The following is a 25,662-nucleotide window of genomic DNA, read 5'->3' as shown; positions in this document are numbered from 1 at the left end:
AGAACGTGCTTAAATTTAATGAGCAAAATTCGATAATCTCGAAACAAATATTAAACTATTTCACATCATGATTGAGTAGCTATTTATCATGTATCTCTATCAATTAATAATATTAACTGTAGATATTTTTATTCAGTATTAATGCTAATCTAATGAATAGTAACTAACAAATCGCTAATCATTTATTCTGATTAACAAACTAATCTTCACTATTCATATAAATTTCTTTTTCACTCCTATCTATCTGCATTCTCCAAGACGTTAGCTTGCCTCAGTCGGCGACTGATCAACCCGCCTCTTCGGATCAAAGTGGTAAGATTCGAATGAAGTTATTACTTTTGACGCGATTATGGTTTTGAAATGGAAAAAAATAATGAAAATGATGAAACTCACGGAGAAAAAATGTTTAAAAAATGCATTTTACGCGAGCCATCAATAAAAGCGGTTATACTGTCGTAAATTTTAAATGTGTGAAATGCATCGGGGGTAACGTATGGTACAATTTCTTCAAGATGTTAAAAATCGACGATTTTTACTGCTAGTTTAAATCTGCAAGTTGGCGAAACGCGATCAGTTCGGAATATCTCGGAATATCCGCGAGCCGTGCAATTCACTTCGTAAGCTGAGAATGGCATCTCGATGACTGTCGAAGAGAAATTCATACGTGAGGAGTGTCGTTCTCGTCTCACTCTGCTCTGATTCTCTCATCGGGATATCGATCCGAGAGTCGAAAAGTCGCGCGACTTCTTCGGCTGTAACCGTAAGGTGGAAAAAAAAAGAAAAAAGAAGGAACAAAAAAAAGTAAGAGGAAGGCGACAAGATAAGAAAAGGGGGGAGGAAGCGGGGAGACACCGAATGCGGATGCGGAATGAGGCGAGGAGCGGAGAAAACCGAGAAAAAGGGATGGAGGGAAGGAACGGAGACTTCCGTGGCGACTTATCGTATCGGAAAACCCATCGAGCCGTTCATTCTGCTTCCGCTTTTATTTCCTTCCCTCGAATCCACCGGTTCATTGCCTTCCATTTGTACACACCGTACCTCGAGCATCCCCGATACCGACAGCTAGGGATTTCTATCTGGTTACCTTTCAAGCGTTTCTTTCGCCTATCTGACTCTTTTCTCGTTGTACCTTTTTCTCATTGTAACGCTTTTTCGCTCCTTACGTTTGTATCTCACGCACAAACCCGCATCATCATTGGTTTCGCTTGTTAGCCTACACCGACTTCGACAACGCTGGTTAACCACGAGAGGGTTAACTAAATTTTCTTTTTCTATACTTGTACTACTTTTCTATATCTCTCTATACAAAGCGTACTAAAATTCACATTTCGCAGAAAAAATTTCCTTTAACTTTCGAGAGTCGATTTTTTTCAACGAACAATTTATATATATTTCGTGCTCAAGTTTTATGTTATAATTTTATCCAAGAATAGATAAAATTTGCAAAGATATATCTCGATTCGTTAACTGCTTTGACATATTTGTGAAAAAAAAATTAAATTTTTCCAAAATCCCTTACAGTGCATAGATATAAAGTTTTGAATAATCCTAATTACGATTCAAAAACAGATACCCAGTAAAGTTAATTGACATTGATTTAAACAGATACTACGAGTTAATTGACATTGATGAAACCAGCTTTAATAACAGTTAGCAGAAAATTTCACAATAGTCCGCTTAGATTTCATTCACAAGAATCTAGAAATAAATCACAGCTTATTTTGCAACCTTACGAAAACTTCAATGACAACTCATTTACTTTTTAAGCAGTTTAATTTAATTTTTTTTTTTTAAGTTTTGCTTCATTTTTTCTGTTTTTTTTTTTTTAATTTCAGATATTCTTGATTACAATACCCTCGTATTACCGACTGATTCCTCAGGAAACCCCGCGTTTCCGCCAATCATACGACCGAAAGGTATATAGTTTCATTCTTTTTTTATTTATATTATATTATATGTATTACAAATAGAATTCATAAAATAAAAATAATCCTTAATTTTATTTTCTGTATTAAGATAGCGATATTATCGAACGGTTATTACATGATTTTATTGAAACGTTCGAAAGTGTTCGTCGTCGCTTTCACACCGCCCACGCGTTATTTACAGTCGATGTGACTACGATGACATACACAATCGTCATTCTCCATCTCTTTCTATCTCGCAGAATCTTTGACAAGAATCTTTCGCGCCGCTGAAGAAGGCGAGAGTACAAAAAAATCCATTTTTTCTTCCAAGAATGTCTTTCGTTTCGCATGAAGGAGATTAACCGCTATTACATGCTGTGGTGGACATGAAAAATAAGTGTCAAGCAGTCCGACAAGGCAATAAGAATGAAACGCGTGTTCGCGCACACCCACGCTCGCATACAGTTCGGCATACCGCGAGGAAGATACGGAGGAAAATAAAAACGAAATCCTCTTAGCCGCGGCGTACTGGAGAGAGCTAGACGGGAGGCATTCCAGGAGGGAAAGCAGGAAATAACATCATACATTTTGCACGTAGCAGACGGTTCCAAACAATCTACTCCGCTTTGGAGCTGAATAAACCCAAAGAAAGTTTTAGTTGCCTCTCCCGCGAGTCGAGTTTCAATCATATTCGGATCGTCGGGCAGAAATAGATGTGAATAAAAAAAAAAAGAGAGAGAATAGCAATACAATTTCAGCATCCAACAATTTTTATACGTAATTACATTGAAGTGAAAACTTTACATTATAATTTGTAATTTTTTTTTCGCGTAGCAGCTTTAACATTCATTTGTTTAATGTAATGCATTGTGTGTATTTTATAATAAAATTTTTATGAATGTAATCCTCAACTATGTTCCTCCGTAGGAATAATAACTATTATGTTTGCGCAAAACTAATAAAATATAAAATCCTCGCCTGTGTAGATACCGGCAAAAGCGAAAAAAAGCGCTCATAATGGATAGTTTGGGGAAGAGAAAGAAAATAACTTCATATATTTTATACACAAAGCAAATATTCGAAACAATACAAGTTGCTAATTTTGCAATTTTGTGACCAAACCAAGCTATTTGTCGGGGTTATTTTCAATTTTTTCACGCCAATTTCGTATGGTTGCATGGTTATGTGATGAAAAACCAAACAGTTCGTTACTATTAAAATTACCCAAACGCCATAATTTATTTTACGTCCACAATAAAGACGAGTTTTTTGCGAAAATAATTTGTAGTATTTATTTCTTTATCCCTACACACATCAGAGTAAACGAAAATTCATGTATTAATATACAAAGAGAATTTCGAGCGTTTTCTTTCGATTTTGGAAATTCGACTCAATTTTGCCGGTTTAATGATAGATTAATCAATTTTGAATAATACCAAAACTTGCGTCTTTTAAATCGCCAATATAAAGAAAATTCACAACTTCGATAAATTCATTTAATGTTTTAAACAAATGCAAAAAGGTCACATTGTGATTCTACATATACATATACACCATCCGACTAATAACTAAGAAAATGTATTGTTTGCGTAATCAACAAAATAAACAAACAAGTGAAAAAGTTTTTACGTTTACCGGTTGCGTAGAAAGAAACGAGTCAATTTCGTAAATTCCGTCGAAGTATTTTCCAGAACAACGACCATTAAATTGATACGAGGGAAATAGGAGAATAGTACGAGATATTTGCTTTGTTGGAATAAACCCGTGGAACAGATTGGGTGAATCAGAATATAACGGAATATAAACAAAAAAAAAGAAACTGAAAGCCAAATAAAATATTTGCACCTCTTCGTACGAATTATTATTCGTGTAATGCGAGCTGTTTTCTTGCTCGTACTTTACACATCTCTTTTTTTTATTACAATTATGCGTTGTAATGCACAGTAAATTGTAATGAAATCATGCTATAAAAAAAAATGGTGCCACTCGGATGTTAATAAGGTCAACGCACCGAAGGTGTATACACCGAAAGTACTTAGATCATAACATTACATGTGTAAGAAGTGATGAAAAAAGCTGATCTCATGCCCGATCAATCCTATTAACGTGTTGTATCAGTAATTATTTCATTCTGATCTAGTCTAGATTTCACATTCAATGACTGGAATATATGCAGATTTATTTATATATACTTCATCCTTTTTTTTTTATTTTTTTGTCGTTTACATTTAACTTAAATATAAATATTCGTATATTATATTACACAAAAAAAAAAATAATACACAAGTGTCAGTCATTTTGAATCTCGTAGCATATCGATAATTTATTAGACGGAGACACATTCAGCGTCATGTATAAAAAAATAATGAATATTTAAAATTCCTGTCTCAAAAAGAGCGTAGTTGATCCATCATGTTTATACCAGCACATTTGCTCATATCAGCCAATGCAAAGAAATTTTTTCCCTTTTTTTGTGTAAGCGATATATCGCAGTCGACCCAAATACGTGACGATGAAAAAAGTCAGACATACAACTCGATGGCGCGATGGATTTGATAGATGCGAAAATGTCGCTGCGGTCGGAACGGCGTTAACGTTTTCATCAAAAAAAGCTTTCCGCTGGCACTGCAACTCGGTGCATCACCGAAATTATTCTGGAATTACGACAACAACATTTATTTGCTGACGCCAAAGAGATTTTTTCCTACGTTGGTTTTTTTTATTTCGCATATATATATATATATATATATATATATATATATATATATATATATATATATATATATATATATGGCACACGCAAAATTTTAAATCTCTCTCTACTTTATTACTGAAAGAGAAAAAATTATTTGCTCGTATTGCAACATTAAAAATACCGAATGATAATTATAAAAATTATAAAAATACACAAGTGCGAGATATATTATCTTAGATTGATATATTAAAATTAACTTAATCAATTTCCAATTGACCTAATCGTCACGATTTAAATTACCAGGACCAAAGCCAGGTTCTCCCAAGAATCTCACGGTGACGGAAATCAGCAACGGTTTCCTAATAACCTGGCAACCTCCTTCGGAAAAAACCCATCTTATCCAATACTATACTATCAAATACAAGACGGACGGACCTTGGAAAACGCTCAACAAGGGCCAAATACGACCCGAGGAGACCAGTTATTTAGGTGAGATACTTCTCTCTCTCTCTCTCTCTCTTTCTCTGTCTGTCTTTCTGTCTGTTGATCGCAATGATTATTATGCATAAAATTTCTTATACGAGCATCGGACAGGCGTTCAACATCGAATACGAGTAATTTCAAAGTACTCATGAACCAATATTACTTATCGAACCCGATTTTCGAGAGTACGGCTTTCATGCGATTTCCGTTTAACGCGAACGCCCACAGTGAAGAACCTGGTCGGTGGTAGGACCTACTATTTCCAAGTGTTCGCCAACTCAGCCACGAATTACGGCGCGAGCGACCAGGTGAAGTTTCCCGTGCCGGCTCGTGTTAAGCACAAAGCGATCACCGCAGGCGTTGTGGGCGGCATCCTCTTCTTCCTTGTCGCCATCATCCTCAGCATATGCGCGGTGAAGATATGCAATAAACGGAAGAGACGAAAACAGGAGAAAGGTATGAACGCCCCGTGGCGTTATCGACGTATCGTACACCATTTTGCCCGCAATTCGTCTGGACCTGTGCTCCTGGTTGTGTCGTCTCTATATTGATTTTTGTATGAGAAACAAAGTTCTCTCAAAGAGAAGTCTCATGAAATTAATACCGTATATAATGAAGATATTTAATGAAATTGTAATTAAACGCTTTCGCTTAATCGTTTGAATCTAAATGTGTTTGATTTTAATGTACTAACTGCTAATTAATTGTTTTAATTTATTATGTTTTTGGAACGAAACAGTGTATCTAATAATAAGTTAATTTTGTGAATATTGTGCGTTATTTCTCTTACTTGGTCCGTCCTAGGCCCGCTATTTTTTAACTTTTTACTAAAAACTCGCTTTGTGATCAACCGTTTGTATTCAGTGCCCAGGACTGGTCAAAGAGACGGCTACGATTTGGCAACACAGGCACCAGGCATGCACCTGTGAACTTGAACATTCATAGTTAACATAGTTATGTAACATTGTAGAACTGCTTTCAGCGTATAATATGGTGGCCTGCCGGGTCACCGACGCCAGGAACGGCGCAGGGCAGGGGCCCCAGGGAACAGTGCCTTTGAAAAAGTGAGTGTCTATCATCCGACATACCATTATCCCCTCAGGTCCAGGGAATCTTAACTTACGATGTGCTTTGGAGCAATTTTAAAGGCCCCAATCATACAACAAGTAGACCGAAGGGGTCGCAGTTGCACTAGAAATCCGTTTCATCTACCAATTAAAATCTGAGATTAGCAAAAATATGTAAAATTCAAACCATAATCAATAATTTTGAGAAATAACATCTCTTCCAGTTGTAAACAAATATTTCTTACGATAAAATTTTCCGAGTATAATCCAATATGTAAATAATAATTTCGTAACAATCAATAAATGTTCGTAGACGAATTCTGACGGTAACGCAAATGATTGATGAATAGAGTTAAAACGATGTCTCTTCAGAAGCCGGAGAGGCCACTATGCATTTGAGATATGGAGTAGATAGTACAAGTATCGAATCTCGATTTTGTACCGTCAAAATGCGTCATAAAGTGCAGATGCGACTTCGAAGAAACATATATCACTTAGGTTTAGCCAGAACTAGCGATTAAGTCTACTCCACTCCCTCTTAACGAGCAATAGGCGACTGAAGCACCGCAAGCATTTATGAAACCTCTCATGAATAATCTTCTAGCCAACAGATATTCGAACATTCACCTCTAATATAATATAATATAATTACGCAACATACAATTTAATATTTATATTGCTTACTGGATGTATATCAAAATTCATATATACTTCGTATCGCTCTTACGCCAACGACTTTCTTGTGCAGCCACATCTTTAATGATAATCCCTCTTTCGTAATGTCACTTCTCAAATTAATAATACGGCTCGATCATTTTACGAGCTAATCGGAAGTAACGATAACATGCCGTTGTCGTACCAGCGACACGTTTACAAAGACATATACGACCACAAGACTTTAGCAAGACGTACGGAGAGAAATCCATTCTCTCTCCTGCCGTCAGCTCGATCCGCTTTGACAAAGGACAAGCGCTATCCCTCTGAAACGGGGGATTAAGGAAACGAGGAACGACAGAACCTCTTTTGATCTACTTGCGCCATACATAACACTATGAGCTTCTAGATGTATATATCTCGTAGCAATTAAACCGGCAGACTAAACCGCAGCAGCAGAGGTATTCTGGACGAGGTTGGAGAAACGATCTTTCGATAATCGATAAGTAATTTACGCAAACACTCCCACGCGCAACACCACGTGCGTGCGTGCATGCGTGCACGTTTTCATTAGACATAAACGAAAGAATCGAGTTCGCTATGTGCGATCTGGCGCTCCGAATCGAATCGGATTTCGTGGCTCGAATCAAATAACACGCGGCGTATCGTACGCAGCGGATAATTGCGAGTGCGATAACCAATTCGTTTCTCGCATCGAAACTCGTTTTTTTCCGACCGATGCGGGAAAATACGAAAAGGAACGAGAGTTTCGCGTAAGAGACGGGCTTTTCGTAAATAAATGAACCGGATCAAATACAGCGGTCTCTATTACATTCATTCGATTTAAAAAGTGTAAGAGGAACTCGTGGAACAGCACTGAAATGCAAATGCAATTATTTTATTAAATTAGTAAAGAATAAGATCTCGTACTTTTTTTTTATACAATCATCGCGAAATCGTGTGATTTGATTCTATCGAGGAACGGACGCCTAGATTTGGATCGCCATGATCGCGATTCGCGCCGAATCTGAAACACGTACACACCGAAGAAGGAAACTACGAATGAGAAAATGAGAAATGAACGAGAGGAAAAAAAAGAGGAAAGAAAAGAGGAAAAAGACGAGCCACGGCGTAGCGCGTGGGGCGTTCGGCTTATATTAGTGATTTCATGCCAAGCGGACTGCACGTGTAGTGGCGGATAACACAATTGTGACTCTTGTTATGATTTCCATCGCGGCATCCAAAAGTCCACAATACGACTGCAGTGATGCCTATTCTGGATCGTAACTCGCCATTGACTTCGCGCCGCCTTTTTATCGTATTATACATATAGCGTTATTCATTTCCGGCCGACCCTAAACCCGCGATGAACTTTAGAACAATTCATTCGACCCAGTCATGTTCACTATCACCGTTTTATCAACTGCACCGTTGCCCTTGCTTGATTCTCTCGAGTGCAATCATTAGCGGTACTGTCGTATCAAATTTCAATGCTTCTCGTGTGTCTTGACGCTTATCGTGAGGGTGCTAATAGAGATCCAGTCTTCTTTATCCCGTTCCTTCGTGAATTATATTTTTACACGCACAGGCAACATGTTCACGCTCATGCTTCCACAATACGAACCTCGATCCACCAATCGAATTTATCGAGACCGAGTACGATCGCACGATATCTAATACAGATTTTCTCGTAGGTTCGAAGCCGATTGCGAAGCCATACCAAAATGAACTGCACACATATGTAATTATAAGCAAAATTAATTTCGCAGCCATGGCGCTGTGTTCTCGATTGTCTTCTACATTGTCTAATTTGCGATCAAGCATGCGCTTTTGTAATTAATATATTCGAATATATTAATTGTCCTCCTTTTTCTTTTACTATAATCAGCAGGCTAGCTCTCTTATTAATATATTTCAATGTGGAGATATTGCTATCATAATCTAGACTTGATACTGCCTTGCGTGTAACTACTGTCTCCAGTTCTTCGAACAATCCTGCAAAGTATCTATTTCATGCTTCCATCATGTATCATCCATCGTCACCCTCATGATAAGTCGAAACATTCGCAAATTTTCACTGAAAGCGCGCTCGCGTTTGTCGAGAATTATATCGAGAGACATCGATATTGCACGTTTATATACCTACACGTTATATATCCAGAACGGGCTGGACGGTTCAGCCACTGCCAAGAGTCCTTTTTTTCTGAGGCCCGCATTCGTGGTCACGTGTCTGGGCTGTGTGCCAAGTAGAAGCAACGATTGCAATTTTCTAATGTTCCAACAATGTCGGACAAGAGACATTACACTAATTTTCTCCGGATAACTTCCCTCGTCTTGAGATAGAAAAAAATTATGAAATTAAAATAAATTAAGGCCTTAACGTAATTTTTTTCTATACGTTAAATAATTCCACGTATTTTTTCTAATGACTGCAATCGATGTGTTTGTCGTGACTGACTAGACAGCTCAAAATATCGACTACGAATACAGGCCTAAAACGATCTCGGTGCTATGTACCTTGATTATGATCAGAGCAAGGATCAGAAGAGAGCCGACGCGAACTAGAGAATAGCGTCAAGGGTCGTGAGACTTTGGAGAGGAAGGACGCAGGGTGATACTTCGTAAACGTTATCAGTTCAAAAGTGTGAAAGAAAGGAATTGAAAAGAAAAGCGTCGGTAGATAGTAGAATCAATCGATCGTAGTCAATAAAGAGATTTCCCAGCTACCTTTCTCTCAATCTCTATTTTTTTATTTCTTTCGCCCTGCGTCTCCGACCCTAAATCGATTCTCGCGCAAAACGGCAACCATGAGGAAACCGACAAGCAAGTCAAGCCAGCTAAGATAGCCGTTGCGACAAAAAGGAAAAAAAAGGAAAAAAAAAAGGAAAAATGAAAGACAAGACAATAAGAAATCGTGGGCGTCTCTTGTCCTCCTCTCTCTCTGTGTTTTCTGTAGGTCGACAAATCTAAACGCGTGCGGCGAGTCAGTCTCGACGCTGACCCGTTGCAGCCCGTTGAATCCGCAACTACCACCACCACCACCACAACCTCTTCATCAATCACCACTTCCTACGCAAGTAACCACCCCCGCCACTGCCATCTCGGAGCCGGTCCACGAGCAGGCCCCCCCGAACCGTGATCGTGACCATCACGCACTCCACCTCGATAATCGAGATTACGAGAGCGTGTTTATCATAGAGAGGCGGAACAGTAAGCCTAACCTCCGCTAGCCACACAGAAAAAAACCAAGTACTACCACTACTACTATTACTACTACTACTGCTACTACTACCACTACCTATTACTGCTACTACTACCGCTACTACTGCTACTATTACTACCACTACTACGTACCCGAGACCACGGTTGCTCCCAAGAACCATGAAAATAAGTTCCCGCCGACGGTATACGTATATGTGTTTGTGTGTGTATAAACACGTTGTACCGAGCGGTCCGTCGATCGATCGAACGAACTGTCAGATCGATTTCATTCTCCGTCAGTCGTCGATCCTCCTCGGTCGATCGAGCGAGCGAAACGCCAATTGCCGGTGGGACACATGCCCGTTACTACTACTATACTAGTACTACCGCTACTACTCTACCACTACTGCTACTACTATCTACTACTATGCGAGACTACAGCTCTGCAATGTTACCTGCTAGGACCTACTAATCTACTACCACCTACTACTATCTACTACTACTTAGGATGATTGTCATGACTGTAGATGAGATCTGCAATACAGGCAAAACAGCTAGGAGTTCACACTAGTAACATCCAGTCAGTACCCTAATACCTTCGTTCGGCGGTCTTAGGGAGTACATAGATAAAGGGAGATCGAGGCAAGGCGGTAGATTTCTTTCTCTTTCTTTTTTTTCATTCTTTTCTGCCGATCTGCGAAAAATTTTTTGCGATTTTTTTTTTTTTTTTTTCACGTATTGTTCTGCATTACACTCACTGTCATTAATATATCGATCTATTATACATTGCTTCTTTTATGTACTATTTCGAGAACGAACCAGGAGTAAGTCCCAGCGCGGTGTCCGCCTTTCTGCCAGTCTATTATCGTGCTTTACTCATTTCATTGCTCTTTTTTTGCGTGCACATATTTCTTCGCTCTATATAGGATTCATTGTCACGCGCGTTTATTATTATATATAAGCATAAATTGTTATTACCTACTTTGACTCAATCTATTCCTCCATTCTTCACATTACTGCTTCTTTGTGAAAATCACCATTTATGATGTACACTTCTTTCCTTTATCAAATTACAAAGTAATTAACTCATCATCTTTATATTAGTGTTTAATTTCCTTTTTTATTATTAACTGGCAAATTTGCGCCAAGCGCAATATATTCGAGAGGTGCAACATCTATTTAACTATTCTTTTTCTTTTTTTTTTCGAAAACATTTTATCTCAGAGAGTACAGTAACTATCCTAAATAGTTTTCAATGTCTTTTATATGGAAGACATCTATTATTGCTTTGAAACGCTAGATTTCAGATAGATTGCGCCTATTGAATAATTCAGTAACTTTATTGTGTTCTCTTTGCGATTTTTAAACTTCATCTTATATAATATCCTTAATATCTTTTTATCGCTAATGTATTCTTTGTCGCATTTGCATTCATATTTTGCAATTCTTCATATTCAATTTTGATTTATATATCTATTAACATTAAACTATCATTTGTATATTTCTTTTGCTTTTACAGCGCTCAACATGATTGCAATACTTTTCAAAGTATGTCATATATTTCTTTATAAATATTTTCTTCTATAAATATTTTCACGTATTTACACAATTAATTATTAATATTTTGCAGATTATTATTATTATAAATATGACACTAAAAGGTATATTAACAATGCGTTCATTCGTTATCACATCACTATATCGCTTGACTTAAAAACTTTCACTATGACGACGCTTTCATTTATCACTTATCTTTTCAATTAATTGTTAATTGACTGAGATAAATTTGCGGCGACTCGATGTGTTATTCATATAATGAATTTTATTCCAATTCATTTATCTACGTTGTTTCCTTCGAAAATTATTTCCGTAGAAACGGCTTTATACTTTATTAAAATAACCATCGAGTTTCCTTATGATAGTCAATTCTTAATTTTCACCGCGCAATGAACATTTCTCTTGGATGAATTCTTTTAGCAATTCTTGAATGATTTCTTTTAGCATTTATTAAACATTACTTCATAAACAGTCAGCAGGAAGTTACTGGTGTGTTTTCATAACTTCTCGCATAAATATTCACGTATAAATTTATCTATCAGGATTTGTAATAATTGATTTGTTAAAAATTATCCGGTGACTTGCTGTATATTTCTAGATCATTGGAATTGAATTTTAGTTTGATGCATGTGGTTTAATATTACATAACATATTACGTTTACAAGGCATCTCTAATTAAAGACGAGTCATGACGATAACATTTAAAGAATTTCGAAGCACATTTCACCAATGCCGTGCATACCATTTCACATTACTAATCACGTCTCTCTTAGCTCGTCACATCACGGTATTAGTTCACAACATTAGTCTTACAACGAGCAATTGCTATTCTCGCAATACCAATCCAATACGATTCTCTGCCCATACATACACATCGCATGTGACACGAGCATCGCCTTCATATTTCGTCATAGATGCGAAAAACAATATTCGTATGTCCGATAATAGCCGGCTGACGAATTGGTCGTTATATCGAAGAAACGTTTGTCAGAGGAATCGAATAAAACTTCGATTTGTACGACACCAAAGTTTCAGCGGCATAGATATGGCACGTCGAGCTGCAATTATTGCTGCAACGATTATTGCGGCGCGCACGGCCACGACGGAGCTCTAATTCAAGCTTCTTGTGTTATTTGATTGTTTCCAGTTTGTCGATTCTAGATGACCAATAAACAGACAGACACGCTCACGCTTACACGCGAACACGCGGCAATAAGCGCAAGGCGAAGATAGGTAAGCCGCGCTCGTTGCGGCCACGCGAAAACTTGTATTCACATATACATATACCCACCGTTGTCGTATCCACCTGTTAATCGTTCACGATGCCTCGTTGCATTATCCCATTCAACCCGTTAAAATTGACGTACACAGTTAAACCGACCCCGCCATCCTTAAGTCCGACCTAAAATTGATTTCAACGACAGTTCGCACTTTTATAATTTACTCGATTACGCCATAATCTTCGTGTTCCTACTTTTCTCTTACAGAAGTCGAGTGCTTCGAGGAGAATGAACATTAAATAACGTATAAAAATTCAATGAGATCGTTTAATCGAACTTTGCGGCGCTGCCACATTTACAAGGATTATCCTGTTAAAATGTAAATGACAGTTTGTAAATCATATCGCAATTACTCGCGATTTCTTTACTACGAAGCACTCGATCGATTATCTATATACTTGTGCCTCATTTTTCTACATGTTTCGCTATGTCTTTGTTATTTCTTATAATACTTTTTCCAAACGAGGAAACAGTGTACTGTTCAAAACTTTCTTTCAATACTTTCGTTATCCAATCCGACATTGATCGAGTCAAATCGATATATGACGATGAAACGCGTCTCCATCGAACACCCATAAGACACTATTTATCTATTTGCTCCCTAACACCACCGCCTAGAAGTAACGTTCGGTTATTTAGCGTTATATTTCTTATCATTATCGCTACGATATATTGTTTTTTGTGAATGTAATCGTTGTGTTACAACATTCTCTCTCCCCCATCTTTCCTTGCTGCCGGACCCGAAGGAGGAGAAAAGGTGACGAGTTTCGGAGCACCTAAATCCACAATTGCTATTCACTGATTGAAATCAAAAGAAAATGCAAAAGAATCGCGCAAAAAGATATCTATGAGAACGGAACAAAATTTTGCGAGCAAAAAAAAAGGAAAAATATATATACGAGAAATATAAAAATTCGTTTCGTGAAAAGTTAAAGAAAGAAAAAAAAGATCCATTCACTGCCGAGGCCAACCTATCCACAACCCACGTCACGCCCGACCACTCGTGCACCGGAATGTGCATGCGCATGCCTTCCCTGCCTGCATCCGTTATTCGTTATTATACGTACGAGTAATTAATTATTGATAATTATCTTGCCATATTTAACTTGAACATTGGCATTTACGTTACGTTTGTTCTAGTTATTTAACTTTCGTTCATTAACGTTGCGTGTCTTTTGCCATTCGTGTTGCACGTATTTACCATATCCGAGCGGCCGATGGACCACGTCGGAGGAAGAAGCGAATAATCTCAGAAATATTTGTTTTAGTAAACGATTTCATTAAATGAACAGTTCCGCGATATTTCACAAATAAATTCGTAGTGGATACCGAAATTTCTCCACAGTATCAATCTAAACAAAATAAAGAGAAAAAAACTGAAATTAAAAGAAGTAGATATTTCCATATTTATTATACTAAAAATAACTTACAGTAATAATATCAATCAATAATATCAATATTCAACAATCGGCTCATGTACATACATGTCTTTTTGTCATTTAATGTACACTTAGATTCGTGATAGAATAAAAACTATATATTTATTTTGGAGAAATTTGGGTACTGTAGAAAACAGGCGATGGATCCCGCGGATCCTATACGCCAAGATCATCCTCCAACGAGCTCGATCGGACCGTGCCTGCCATTCACCACTACCGTGATTGCTCTAACGCTTCTTCTATCCTATAGACCTAGAAAAAGCCGAGTACCAGGTTTAAGCCTCCTGAAGGAGATCCTGAGCCCGGATACCCCGGACTCATGCCGCTGTCGTCCGCTAGGCAAAATTTCCCGAGCGGCCGACGGCCGCTTCGTCGTGGCGGACTCGGTTCTCAGCTCGGCCAACAACAGCATCCTAGACGTCTCCAGCAGCGACGACGGTGGATTCCTGCCAAAGCAACGGCTTAAGTCCTCGTGGCGACGCCCCCTGGTTGGCATCAGCCAGCTAAGTCTGAGATCCGACGGTAGCGGCGTGTCCATAGGTCCCCTGCCATCAGGTTGTCATCATGGCGTTGTAAATCCTTTGGCGAGGATACCGCCCGCGAATGTTTGTACGATCACGTCACCTAGATTCCTGGCCAGTTCGCCGAGTGGGGCTCAGGTTCCTTGGACGCCTTTGTACTTCAGCGATCTCAGCTCTGTCAAACAACCATCCTCTGGCGAACGTTCCTTCCCAACACCACCCGGCTACCTCCAGCTTCGCAGCGTACACCAACGATACAGCCAAGAGTTACCGTCGCTTAAAGTGATCCATGCCGAGTCGAGGCGGTTCGTACCGGTTCAACCGTTAGCGACGTCTTCGCCGCCGCAGCCGGCTGGACGACCTAGGGCGAGGTTGCCGCCAAGACACGCAAGGCACGCCAGATCGGCACCAGAGCTCGCTGCCTCGCCCGACCTGGAGACTTCGCCTGAGAGCAGATCGAGCAGTTCGGGTTTCGGCAGCAAGAATACCTCGCAACAGAACCAGAGCTCAAGAAGTGGTAGCACGGTTGCCGAATGGAGACCGCCGCCTTACAGACCACCTCCACCGCCATTGGTGGGTCGCTGGCTTGAGCTTCAAAATCAGGCCAAGGTGGGACACACGCACATACAAAATGCCGTGGACGCCGGCAGCGTTGACGGCCACTACGAGTTCGATCCGGTGTCGTGCACGCCGACACCAACATCGGCCTCGACGCCTACGCGGGAGGAGAGACCGCCGATGCATCAGATCCACATTCCCCACATCCATCAAGTGCACACGGTACATCAACAGGCACCGAGGTATAGCAGAGAGAACATAGAGGCCCGAGTACAGGCGATGAAGGCGGAATTTCATCAGTTTCGGCAGAGACAGGCGAGAAGACGACAGAGTGCGCACTTGGAAAGTGCATGTTGAAAAACTTGAAGGAGATCTTGACGATCGATTAACGATTCAATTTCATTAGAACCGCATTAGAACCGCTGCACCGCAAGTCTAACGATCGAGTTGAAACGATTCGAATGGTTGCAGAGTTAAATACATAAATGTGTGAGACGAAAGTAATTCTCAAGAGAAGAGCTAAGAGAAATCTCGGAGGAAGCTAGATATCGTTCGCGATTAAATTTTGGCTGGCTTTCGATTACCGTAGAAGATCGCGCGTTTCAACACGGCGACGACAACGTGATCATCACCGAAGACCAACCACTGCAGCACAACGAGGATCATCATCACACGTGATTCCGCATTTAGAGGAGTTTAAGTCAATTCTAGTAGCTGGTCATCCATCTACAAAAGAAGGCTGTTATAAGCATCAGCTCAGGATACATAAGTTTCGCACGACCACGAGACGGGAGCGACGTAGTAGAACTGTACGTTAAGACGATAATCTTTCGGAGTTTCGCCCGTTTTACCGATTAAGAGGACCGACGAGTATCCTACGGGGGGAAAAAACAATCTCGATATCATTTATTCGGGGGGAGGGAAGGGGGGGGCTAATAACCCGGCGACGCCGATCGCGCTGGGACGATAATAGAAACGAAGTGCGTAAACGAAAATGTTTGAATCCAATAATTATTGGTCATATCCCGCGTACACCAACCACGCCTATGTCCGGTTTAGAGGACCGTGATTTTTAACGTTACTATATATAATAATGTAGAGGAACATATGGAAAAATTCACGGGGAACGAGCAGGAAGAGGACGCTCTTTTTTTTCTTAAACTCAGTGGAACTGTGCGCAGAAGAATGAGATATACTCCCGATTGGCTCAAAGGGATGCTTAACTGTATCGAAATCGTCTCGTATCACGATCGGGACGAAAGAAATGATGAGAAGGGAAGACGGAAAAGCAAAAGAAATGGAAATAGTTACGTCGGCATGATACTCCAAAGAAACTGTACCACTGTACATGCTCCGCGTATACCTTTTAAATATAAGATTAAATTTAATCGTATGCTGTAAGTAATAATTAAAAACGAAAGCAAAACAAAAAAGTAAGATAATCGAAGAATTACCACACACACTCACATATAGACACTTACATATGTACACTCACATAAACACTCATACATGCATACACGCACACACACACACCACACACACACACATACACATATATACGTACACACAAAATAATTATATCGATGAGCAATGGACTCGAAACGTGATATTAGGCCGAAGCTTGCCTCGAGATTGCTTAAGGACTCACTCGTACTGCACTGCCTGTTTAGGGTTTCGCTAGCGACCCAACATATTATCGGCACAATAATTTTTCTTAAGCAACGTAAAAACGAGAAAATAACAATAACGTTCTTCGAATCTACACGTTCGGCCAGTATAGCACGACGATTATGTGCGCACGTTCACCACGTATGTCACCGTATGTTGGCGACATGCTGGTTTACCGCCTATCGGCACTCCGGTCGTTCGCCGGTCATCCTTCTTGAATTAGATTAGTGACGCGAGCACGCGCATCGACGACAAACGATGTCGATTGGACTCTTAAAAAAAAAAAAAGAACAATGAAAATCATTAGGAAAAAAAATCCTTCAACTGCCAATGAAAAAAATGGGTCCGATAGTGCATTCGATTCATTTCGTACGAAGTGTTGACGTTGATTAAATAAACTAAAACTAGAATAATTAAGTGGAGAAGGATGACCGATAGACACACCGCCATCACCGCCGGGAGGGAGGTGCACGTGCGCACACACGCGCTGGTTGAACCGAAGTTCGTGTGTAATTAGAGAGACGAAGGAGTTATAAAACACGAAAGCGTACACACCACACACATGACAGGCATACGGAAATACATACATTCACAAGCAGCAGACAAAGAACACACAGACGCGCACATAATACAAGAGAGGCGTTCTTCGAAACCCACCTAATTCTCACCAAACGCATCGGATCATCTTGAATCACGAGAGCTCGAAGGCCGGCAATCGCCGATCGCGAGGGGTTCTCGGGCGAATCTACGGGCTAATCAGTATCGAGCTGCGCGACCTAACACGAGAATATATATCCCAGCGAAGAGGTATAACCTGCAGCGGCGCGCTCGTTTTTTCTCTTACCCCTTTTTTTCTAATTTTCTCTACACGTGCGACCGTAAAGACACCCCACGTAGGATCGGCCCGGCCCGCGACTCTCGGCGTTTTACTTTCTTTATAGTACAAACACTTATTTATACATACGTACGTATTATACATATTTATTATAAATATTAGCAAGGGCTCTACTCACGATTCAACTATACTTCGACGAACCATAACGGCGAGAGGAAGAGGACGAAGATGCGTAACAAGGAGCGGCGTGGACGTCATCAAAGCGCTCTATACAATTTTTGTTAAAATGTGCATGTATGCGTGCGTACGAAGCCGGATTCAAACCGAGCGAACAAACGTGAACAAACACGAATGAACGGATCCCTTCAATCAGGACCGCATTCAAGAACTTTATCCGGGTTTATCCAGGTATTTTATCTTTGTTGTTCACTGAATGCCAAACAAGGATAAAGTAATACCTAGGTGCATCCGAGTGGCTTTATAATATATCGCGATACAATTTGCATTCATCAACACGTTGTTCATTCGTGTTTGATCACGATCGTCTGCTCGGCTCGGATCAAGTTTGACGTGCGAGAAAAGGTGAACGTGCGAGAATACGTGGACGAGTGAATGGAGTAAGAACGAAAGTAGACTAAAGCCGGATCTAGACCGAGCAAACGAGCGCGAACAAACGCGAATGAATAACTTGCTTCAATGATTATGAACCGACGTTACGAGTACTGGCAGCTTCATTTGCGCGATATTGAAACAAGTTGTTCATTTGCGTTTGTTCGCGCTTGTTTATTCAATCTGCATTCGTGTTTTACACGTGAGCAAATGCTGTTGTTAAGACAAAACAGAGAGCATAATGTAACATACACGATCACGCAAAGATAACAAAAGAATAAAAAAAAAAGGCATACGATAAAAGTTAAGAAATAACGGAGGTGACACGAAAGAGTACCAATATTCTAAAGTAATTCTAATGGTTGAATTAATAATTTGATAATTAATTGATATTGTAAATCGTAAACGACGTAGCGTGTAGCGTATTAATCAACGAGAGAGCGACGAACGCGACGAGTATTTATTAATTAATTATTATATCCGCGCGGGAGTATTACGATGAGATAATATGTGGAAGGATGGGGGAGGAGGTGCTGAAGGACTCGCGTCGGTAGAATGGTACCAATTTTTATCGTCAATCGCGTAAAATCGTTAATATGTTACTAGCGATAAACGTATTGGATGCATGAGATGTATGTAATGCTGAGGATGTAAGAGAACAAATCTCTGTCGAATCAACGTTCACTGTAGACGTTGGGGAAATGCTCTTGACAACGTCATGATAATACACGTTTCGTAATCATACATTATACATGAAGAAACACCCTCTCCCCCTTCTGAATGGATGCAGCAAAAAGGAAGAATCATGTACGCGAGAGAAGGTGATCCAACCAACTGACTTGTAGATGTATAAGTAACGTGTAGATATATCATAGTTAGATACAACGATCTCAAGAGGTCACGCAGTGTGGATGAGCGTGATACATGCGAAAATGAGATAGGGAGAGAGAGAGAGAGAATGAGAGAAAATGTGAGAGTAAAGAAAGAAAGATTTGGGAAGTAAATAAAAATAATAAAAAACCAAAAGACAAAATCTCGAACGATTCTCCGCATTATCTTTGAGTTTATCACGCAGCGCGAAAAGTTCATGATAAAACGAATATATTCGTAACGTATCCGAAATATAATGGAGATCTAGGAAAATCGTAAGGTTGTGAAAGAAGAAAGCACTGTATGATTGTGAGAAAAAAAGAGAGTGAGAGAGAGAGAGAGAGAGAGAGAGAGAGAGAGAGGAAGAAAGAGCGAAAATGAAAGGAAAGTGAAAGAGAAATGTGATTCTCTTAAAACGGCATATTTATGGATAATATGGTTGAATCGTGAATCCGTTTGTAAAACTTTATCACCCGTCACGACGGTTTCGTTCGTCCTGAGTTCCTTTTTCGCGACTCGTGTGAATTTACGTTTATCATCGTCATCACGCACTTTTTCCGTTCGCGATACTCGTCGTTGTATTTTCGCCGCGCTGTCGCATACGCGTGTAACTCGCGCGAGGCCGCGAGCGGCCGCCGTGATTTGTGAATTAATTAAGTAATTAAGCGTTTCGTTTGTTATATGTACCTGAAAGCCAGTCGTGGTTTCGGCTCATTGCCCGAAATCGCTCGAGCGAAATTCGTGAGGCCCTCGAAGCAGGACGTTCGCGATTTTGAAAAGTCGACGATTTTTGGCATCGCGAATTATGTGCAGCTTCATTCGTCACGCGGCCGGAAACGTACGCTTATTTCGCTTATCAATGAGTTCGTGTATAAATTGTAGATAGCCATAAAAAATATATTGCGCAAATACATAAATCGCGGAAGCTGTAGATATAATATCATATGTATGAGAGGCGAATGCGATGGCGATAATCCGTAATATTGCATAGGTAAAAATTGCATAAAAGTTTTAATATAATAGCTCGCGATCTCGTTGTTAAATCACGATCGCATTCCCGCGAAACCTTGAAAATAATCCTCAACGTATTTGCAATGATAAGTAGTCGATTCTTCGGCGTATTTAAATTGCAAAGAAGCAAACAGCGACGATGCTGCTTCGAGGTACAGTGTTCGCGCCGAAGATGATAATTTGACGTAAAATATATGCTAATGTCATACTATTCGCAATACCGATTGTTCGGATATATGTCTTTCGGTCGACACGAAAGACACGTTCGAGTCGAATTCAATGGCTCTCGGGTACTACGTTCTGCTTGGATCTGCGATCATCCATATGCGCCTACGACTTGTTTGAGATCTTGTATAACGTGCAATATTTTCCTGCAACAATAAGCATTATCGAATTCTCTTTGCAATCGAATCTACGGCAGATCTACGCGCTCTAGTAAAGATAAAGATCGTCGCGGCTCCAAGCACAGCTCTCATCTTCGAGTGCTCTCGCATCATCGTACACCGGCACAATTGCTATTGCAACAATAATATTTGTTGCTCCGAATTGAATTCGAAGAAAAGAGATAGAGCAGAGATTTTTTTTTCTTTTCTTGTTTCTTTTGTTCTTTCATTCTACTGTTAATTTCTTTCTTGTTGAGTCATCAGAATGTACGGTCACACTCGTAATCGTTAGTCTTCTCACGTCCGACATCGAATCGCTTTTACACACGCATGTAACGTTCTTCTGTATCGTCTGTATCTTCACTTCCGCTTATTCTCGACTGTATCCGCCGTTGGATTTGTACACGGTGCGTTGAACCGTTTCGTTGTCACTTTCGCAAATGCTCGTTGTTCACCTCCATACCCAGTTTGATTGATTGATCTATGCTTTCTCGCGAACCCCCTCACGAGAATTCCAAGACGTACTAACTTAGGACAAATTGTAGACAATTTATTATTAAATAAAATGAAAAATAAATCGACATTTGAAACGAAATGGATAACATTCCCAAGGCATTTGCATTTTATTGATTTATCATTAAACACATGTGCAACGAATTTCAATGTGGCACAGTCACGTCCTTCATAGAATATGAAATACTGCTGGATCAGAGGTACGTATAAAAAAGATGATATATTGATAAATGAATAAGTATTAATAATAATTATTGTAATATATTGATACATAAGTAAATTAATAATAATCATTGTAATATAATGTTACAAGTATGTAAATGAACTGTTGATACATCGAATACCGTTTTACTTGATAATATAATCGTTATCTCGTTAGCTCGATATTATCGTTTAATATTTAAATTGATTAGATATTACTCGCAACGTACCGTATTATTCTTCTCTAACTAAAAAATTTCTACGCTCTAGTAATAATATAGAGTGTAATTGCTAGTCAAGGTAATATAAGATCATTGTCAGAATAAGAAAATCGAGTTATCGGATCGTCACATTTGTGTATAAGCATTAAAAGCTGTAGCATTTTTTAAAAATTGATTCTATTCCGTAAATCTTTCTTCCTCTTCCAATGATATAAAAATAATTACAAAGTAGGAGCGAGGCAGTTAAAGACGTAAATTTAGAAACATCTATTTGTAGCATCTGATATGTAAAATAAGAAAATCACAGCCGCTGCAATTTTCTCGAGAAACTGAATAATTGAATGCTAAATATGTATTCCATGACACTTACGTAAATGTCTGGCACAGATTATTGCAAATTACCGCCATTGTCGTTTCTACATCGTACGTTCCTCGACGTACGCCCAACGTGATTTTATTGTCAAAATTTAGAATGACACTTACGAGAGGATGTTCTTCATCAAAAAGACTTTCCTCGCTTCATTTTTATGTACTGAATATCAATTCAAATCTCTTGATAGAACTTTATAAATTATTTCTTGTGTTCGCCACGGAGGAAACGTTTTCCATTGCAGAGACGGATCGGATTCTTCTTATAATTGTTCTACGAGTTCGTTTCCCCGGTGAAGAATCATGTGCCTTTGTGATAAAGCACTCGAAAAATTTCCACCAGCAATTCGATTACTTCCACAGAATGATAAAATATGTTCTTGTTCCTCGTAAATCGTCTTACGTCGTAAATCTAACGTAGATCTATCGCACAGATCCTCAAGGGATAATATTTTTCTATGAAAATTCTAGAGAATCGTTTTCACCTCAAGTCATTATTACGCCGAATAGGTATCGCTGCGCACAAAGAATAATTGCTTAACCGTGAAAAAAATTTAAAAGTTATCAAGTCTTTCTGATATAAACTGTCTTTTTACAATTCTAAATCTGTACCTGCGACCGACTGGAATCATGCGGCGCGAAGGTTAGTGAACTGCAAATAGATCATCCCTATGATATATATCGTCTCTGTAAAACAGGTATTCTGCAATGACAGACGCGATCAATTCGGATTACAGACAGGTAAACCAGTAACGAGCCGTTCCCTCTTCTGTGTCGACGATGAAATAATACGGTCGGTATCATTACACGCGCATTTATTTCCAGTGTCCCGGGCACGTCCAATCCTGGATCGTGATCCATGCGAATGGATCCATTATCTCAACAGCGTGACAAGGCTGTGGGCAGTCTGCTAATGCGGCAAGGGACGGACGTGACGTAATCTGAGGTCACCCACGCACGGCTGCTCCGATGCAGTCTCGTCGAGCAGTTTCGGCACACGAATCGCATCGGGAATCGATGATCTCGTTGCTCTGCGCGAAAAGCATTTCGCCATCGTGACAGTTTATTTAGCTCATTTTGATCGCAAAGAACTTTCACAGTAAAGAATATTTTTGAAAAATTTTACTTTACATAAGTCACGTCATCGAGAGATATTTTTAATGCGAAAAATACAAATATCGCAGTTCAATACAGACGAAACAAATATGTGTACTTTCTATTTCAGAATTTTTAATATATTTCTGTATTATTTTTAAGGATAAATTTTTATAAATGAAAAAATTTTACTTATAAAGAAAATTACAAGTAAACTTCGTCGTTTACTTCCTTCTTATTATTCTTAACAAGTTTTTTACATCTTTTTATTAAATATACGTTGACAGAAAAAACATCTTAATTCCACGAATGCAGAATTTACTATGGTAAACAAGTCGTAACCGGAAACTAACGTCTTAGCTAAAAGAGCCTCATAAATGACAATTACGCAACGTAGGCGTATAAATAAAAGAGTTCAAGAGACTTCCCTGACATCGTAAGAGCTTACTTCCTTGCATCCTCATATTTAAGCACTTTCTATCATGATCCGAATATTATATATATATATATATATATAAAACAATTAAAATTGAAAGACTTCAAAGATTAAATCAACAAAGGAAAGATAATGCCAATGAGAGCCGACACAGTTGTACTTGTGTAATCTAAATATAATACATATGTGTCAATCATCAATTACAAACGTTTCGGCCATAGCATTAAATCCTCCTCAGTGTATAAGTAACAAATATTGGAGTCAAGTTAACACGTTGTAAAAAAAGATAGGCGGATATAATTATTGAATCATCGTTAAATTGTTATCCAAAATTAAAAACTTTATTGTCGTCTATCGTATTTAGCTGGATACTCAAACCATAATTCCGTAATTTAACTAAAATCGAGTTAATATTTGAAATTTTTGAAATGCTTTGCATAGTTCGATGAATTAAAATTAATTAAATCAATTAGAAAACTTACATTGTACTCAATATAATGCGATGTGATTACATCTATGTCTTGAGAGCGTGTGACCCTATGTACATAAGGCTTGTAAATGAAGTTCCTTTATAAGAGCACAAAAGGATGAATTATCTTCACTATTACATTCTAATGTAGTCTACAAAATTAATTGTCAAAATTGTGATGCAGCTTATGCAATAAATGAAACGGTTATTAAAAGCGAACATTAATGAACATCACATAAATAGAAACAACACTCAGTAATTATAGAATTGAGTATAATCACGATTTCGAATAATAAAAATACAAAAAAATAGACTTAATTTGCAAAATGATACAGAATTGTTGGATTCGTTATATTATGAATTAAGTAATATAAAATGATGTTTCCTTGTTTTATAAGTTAAAGATTTGTACAATCGATTTTTATGTTGGTATTTATTCTTATTCTATCTAACATTTTGTATATATAAACACTGCGAATATGAAACGTCCTCTCACACGCTCTCAAGATATAGATAATCACATTGCGTTATAACAGATCATTATGCTGAGTACAATGTAAGTTTTTAACTGATTTAATTAATTTTAATCATCTATACAAAGCATTTTAAAAATTTCAAATATTAACTCGATTTTACTTAAATTACGAAACTCTTGGAGTATTCCGCTAAATACGACAGAAGATAATAAAGTTTGTAATTTTGGACAACAGCCTAACGATGATTCAATGAATTGCATCCGGTTATCTTTTTTTACAACGTATTAACTTGACTCCAATATTTGTTACTTATGCACTGAGGAGGACCTACTTACCTACTTACCTAATCCTACGATCGAAATGTCTGTAATCGGTGATTGACACACACACTACATACATATTATATTTAGATTACACAAGTACAACTATGTCGGCTCTCATTGGCATTATCTTTCCTTTATTGATTATATATATATATACATATATATTGGGTCATTTAAAAAGTATCCGCGATTTTTTCATTCAAAAATTGAACAAAAAACCGCGGATACTTTTTAAATGACCTAATATATATTCTCTCTCTCTTCATATATTATTATTTATTAAAATGAAGTCAATAATATGTTTCAAGATAAGAATACCTATACTTATTATCTCATAAATAAATAATTATAACACTATTTTTCAATCTAAAGTGATCTGTGTAAATCGCATCTGCAGCCATCGCAAACACCATCGTTTAAAGAGATCAAGGATTCGTATATTCAACCGGGTGTAGTGAACTTTTAATCTCTACTTGCTGCCCCACACCGGGCTCAATCCTCTCGAATCAGCTTTGACCAAGAAAGAACAGCGATGAAAGAGCATGAGTCGGCGACCGAAGATAAATTGAATGCAGTTTAATTCTTCCGTTCCCGTTGTAAGAATGAACCCTTTTCACATGCTTTAACAACAACACCAAGGATTATATATCAAAAATATACTCTGGCGAACAAATCTAAATGTCACTTGATCACATCCCTCACGTTTATCTTTGACAACTGCATTGTCTGCTAAATAATTCATTTATTTTCATACTTGAACACGACATAAAGACACTTATTTGTTACAAGTAAAAATTGCTCGCTACTATTTTTTATCATAA

The 25,662-nt window shown here is 38.6% G+C and overlaps 1 protein-coding gene across 18 annotated transcripts in view; it reads left to right on the top strand.

Annotated features, from left to right (window-relative positions):
- LOC105146732 (protein turtle) overlaps positions 1–21,333 on the top strand; it is a 302,876-nt gene extending 281,543 nt beyond the window's left edge. For 14 of the 18 annotated variants that reach the window (XM_087412975.1, XM_087412976.1, XM_087412979.1 and 11 more), the window contains 6 exons: positions 259–312; positions 1,836–1,916; positions 4,906–5,091; positions 5,314–5,541; positions 6,056–6,149; positions 14,534–21,333. In XM_087412975.1, the coding sequence (XP_087269101.1) occupies positions 259–312; positions 1,836–1,916; positions 4,906–5,091; positions 5,314–5,541; positions 6,056–6,149; positions 14,534–15,719 (1,829 nt within the window). In that variant the 3' untranslated portion in view covers positions 15,720–21,333. The remainder of the gene's footprint in view (positions 1–258; positions 313–1,835; positions 1,917–4,905; positions 5,092–5,313; positions 5,542–6,055; positions 6,150–14,533) is intronic. The other 4 variants (XM_087412986.1, XM_087412987.1, XM_087412988.1 and 1 more) reach the window with 4 other exon arrangements.
- Positions 21,334–25,662: the final 4,329 nt, after the last annotated feature.

The sequence above is a fragment of the Acromyrmex echinatior genome, chromosome 14, assembly GCF_024713525.1.
Source record: "Acromyrmex echinatior isolate Ae372 chromosome 14, ASM2471352v2, whole genome shotgun sequence".
Lineage (NCBI taxonomy): Eukaryota > Metazoa > Arthropoda > Insecta > Hymenoptera > Formicidae > Acromyrmex > Acromyrmex echinatior.
The sequence above is the reverse complement of the archived record's forward strand: the minus strand, read 5'-3'. Positions and strand labels throughout refer to the sequence as shown.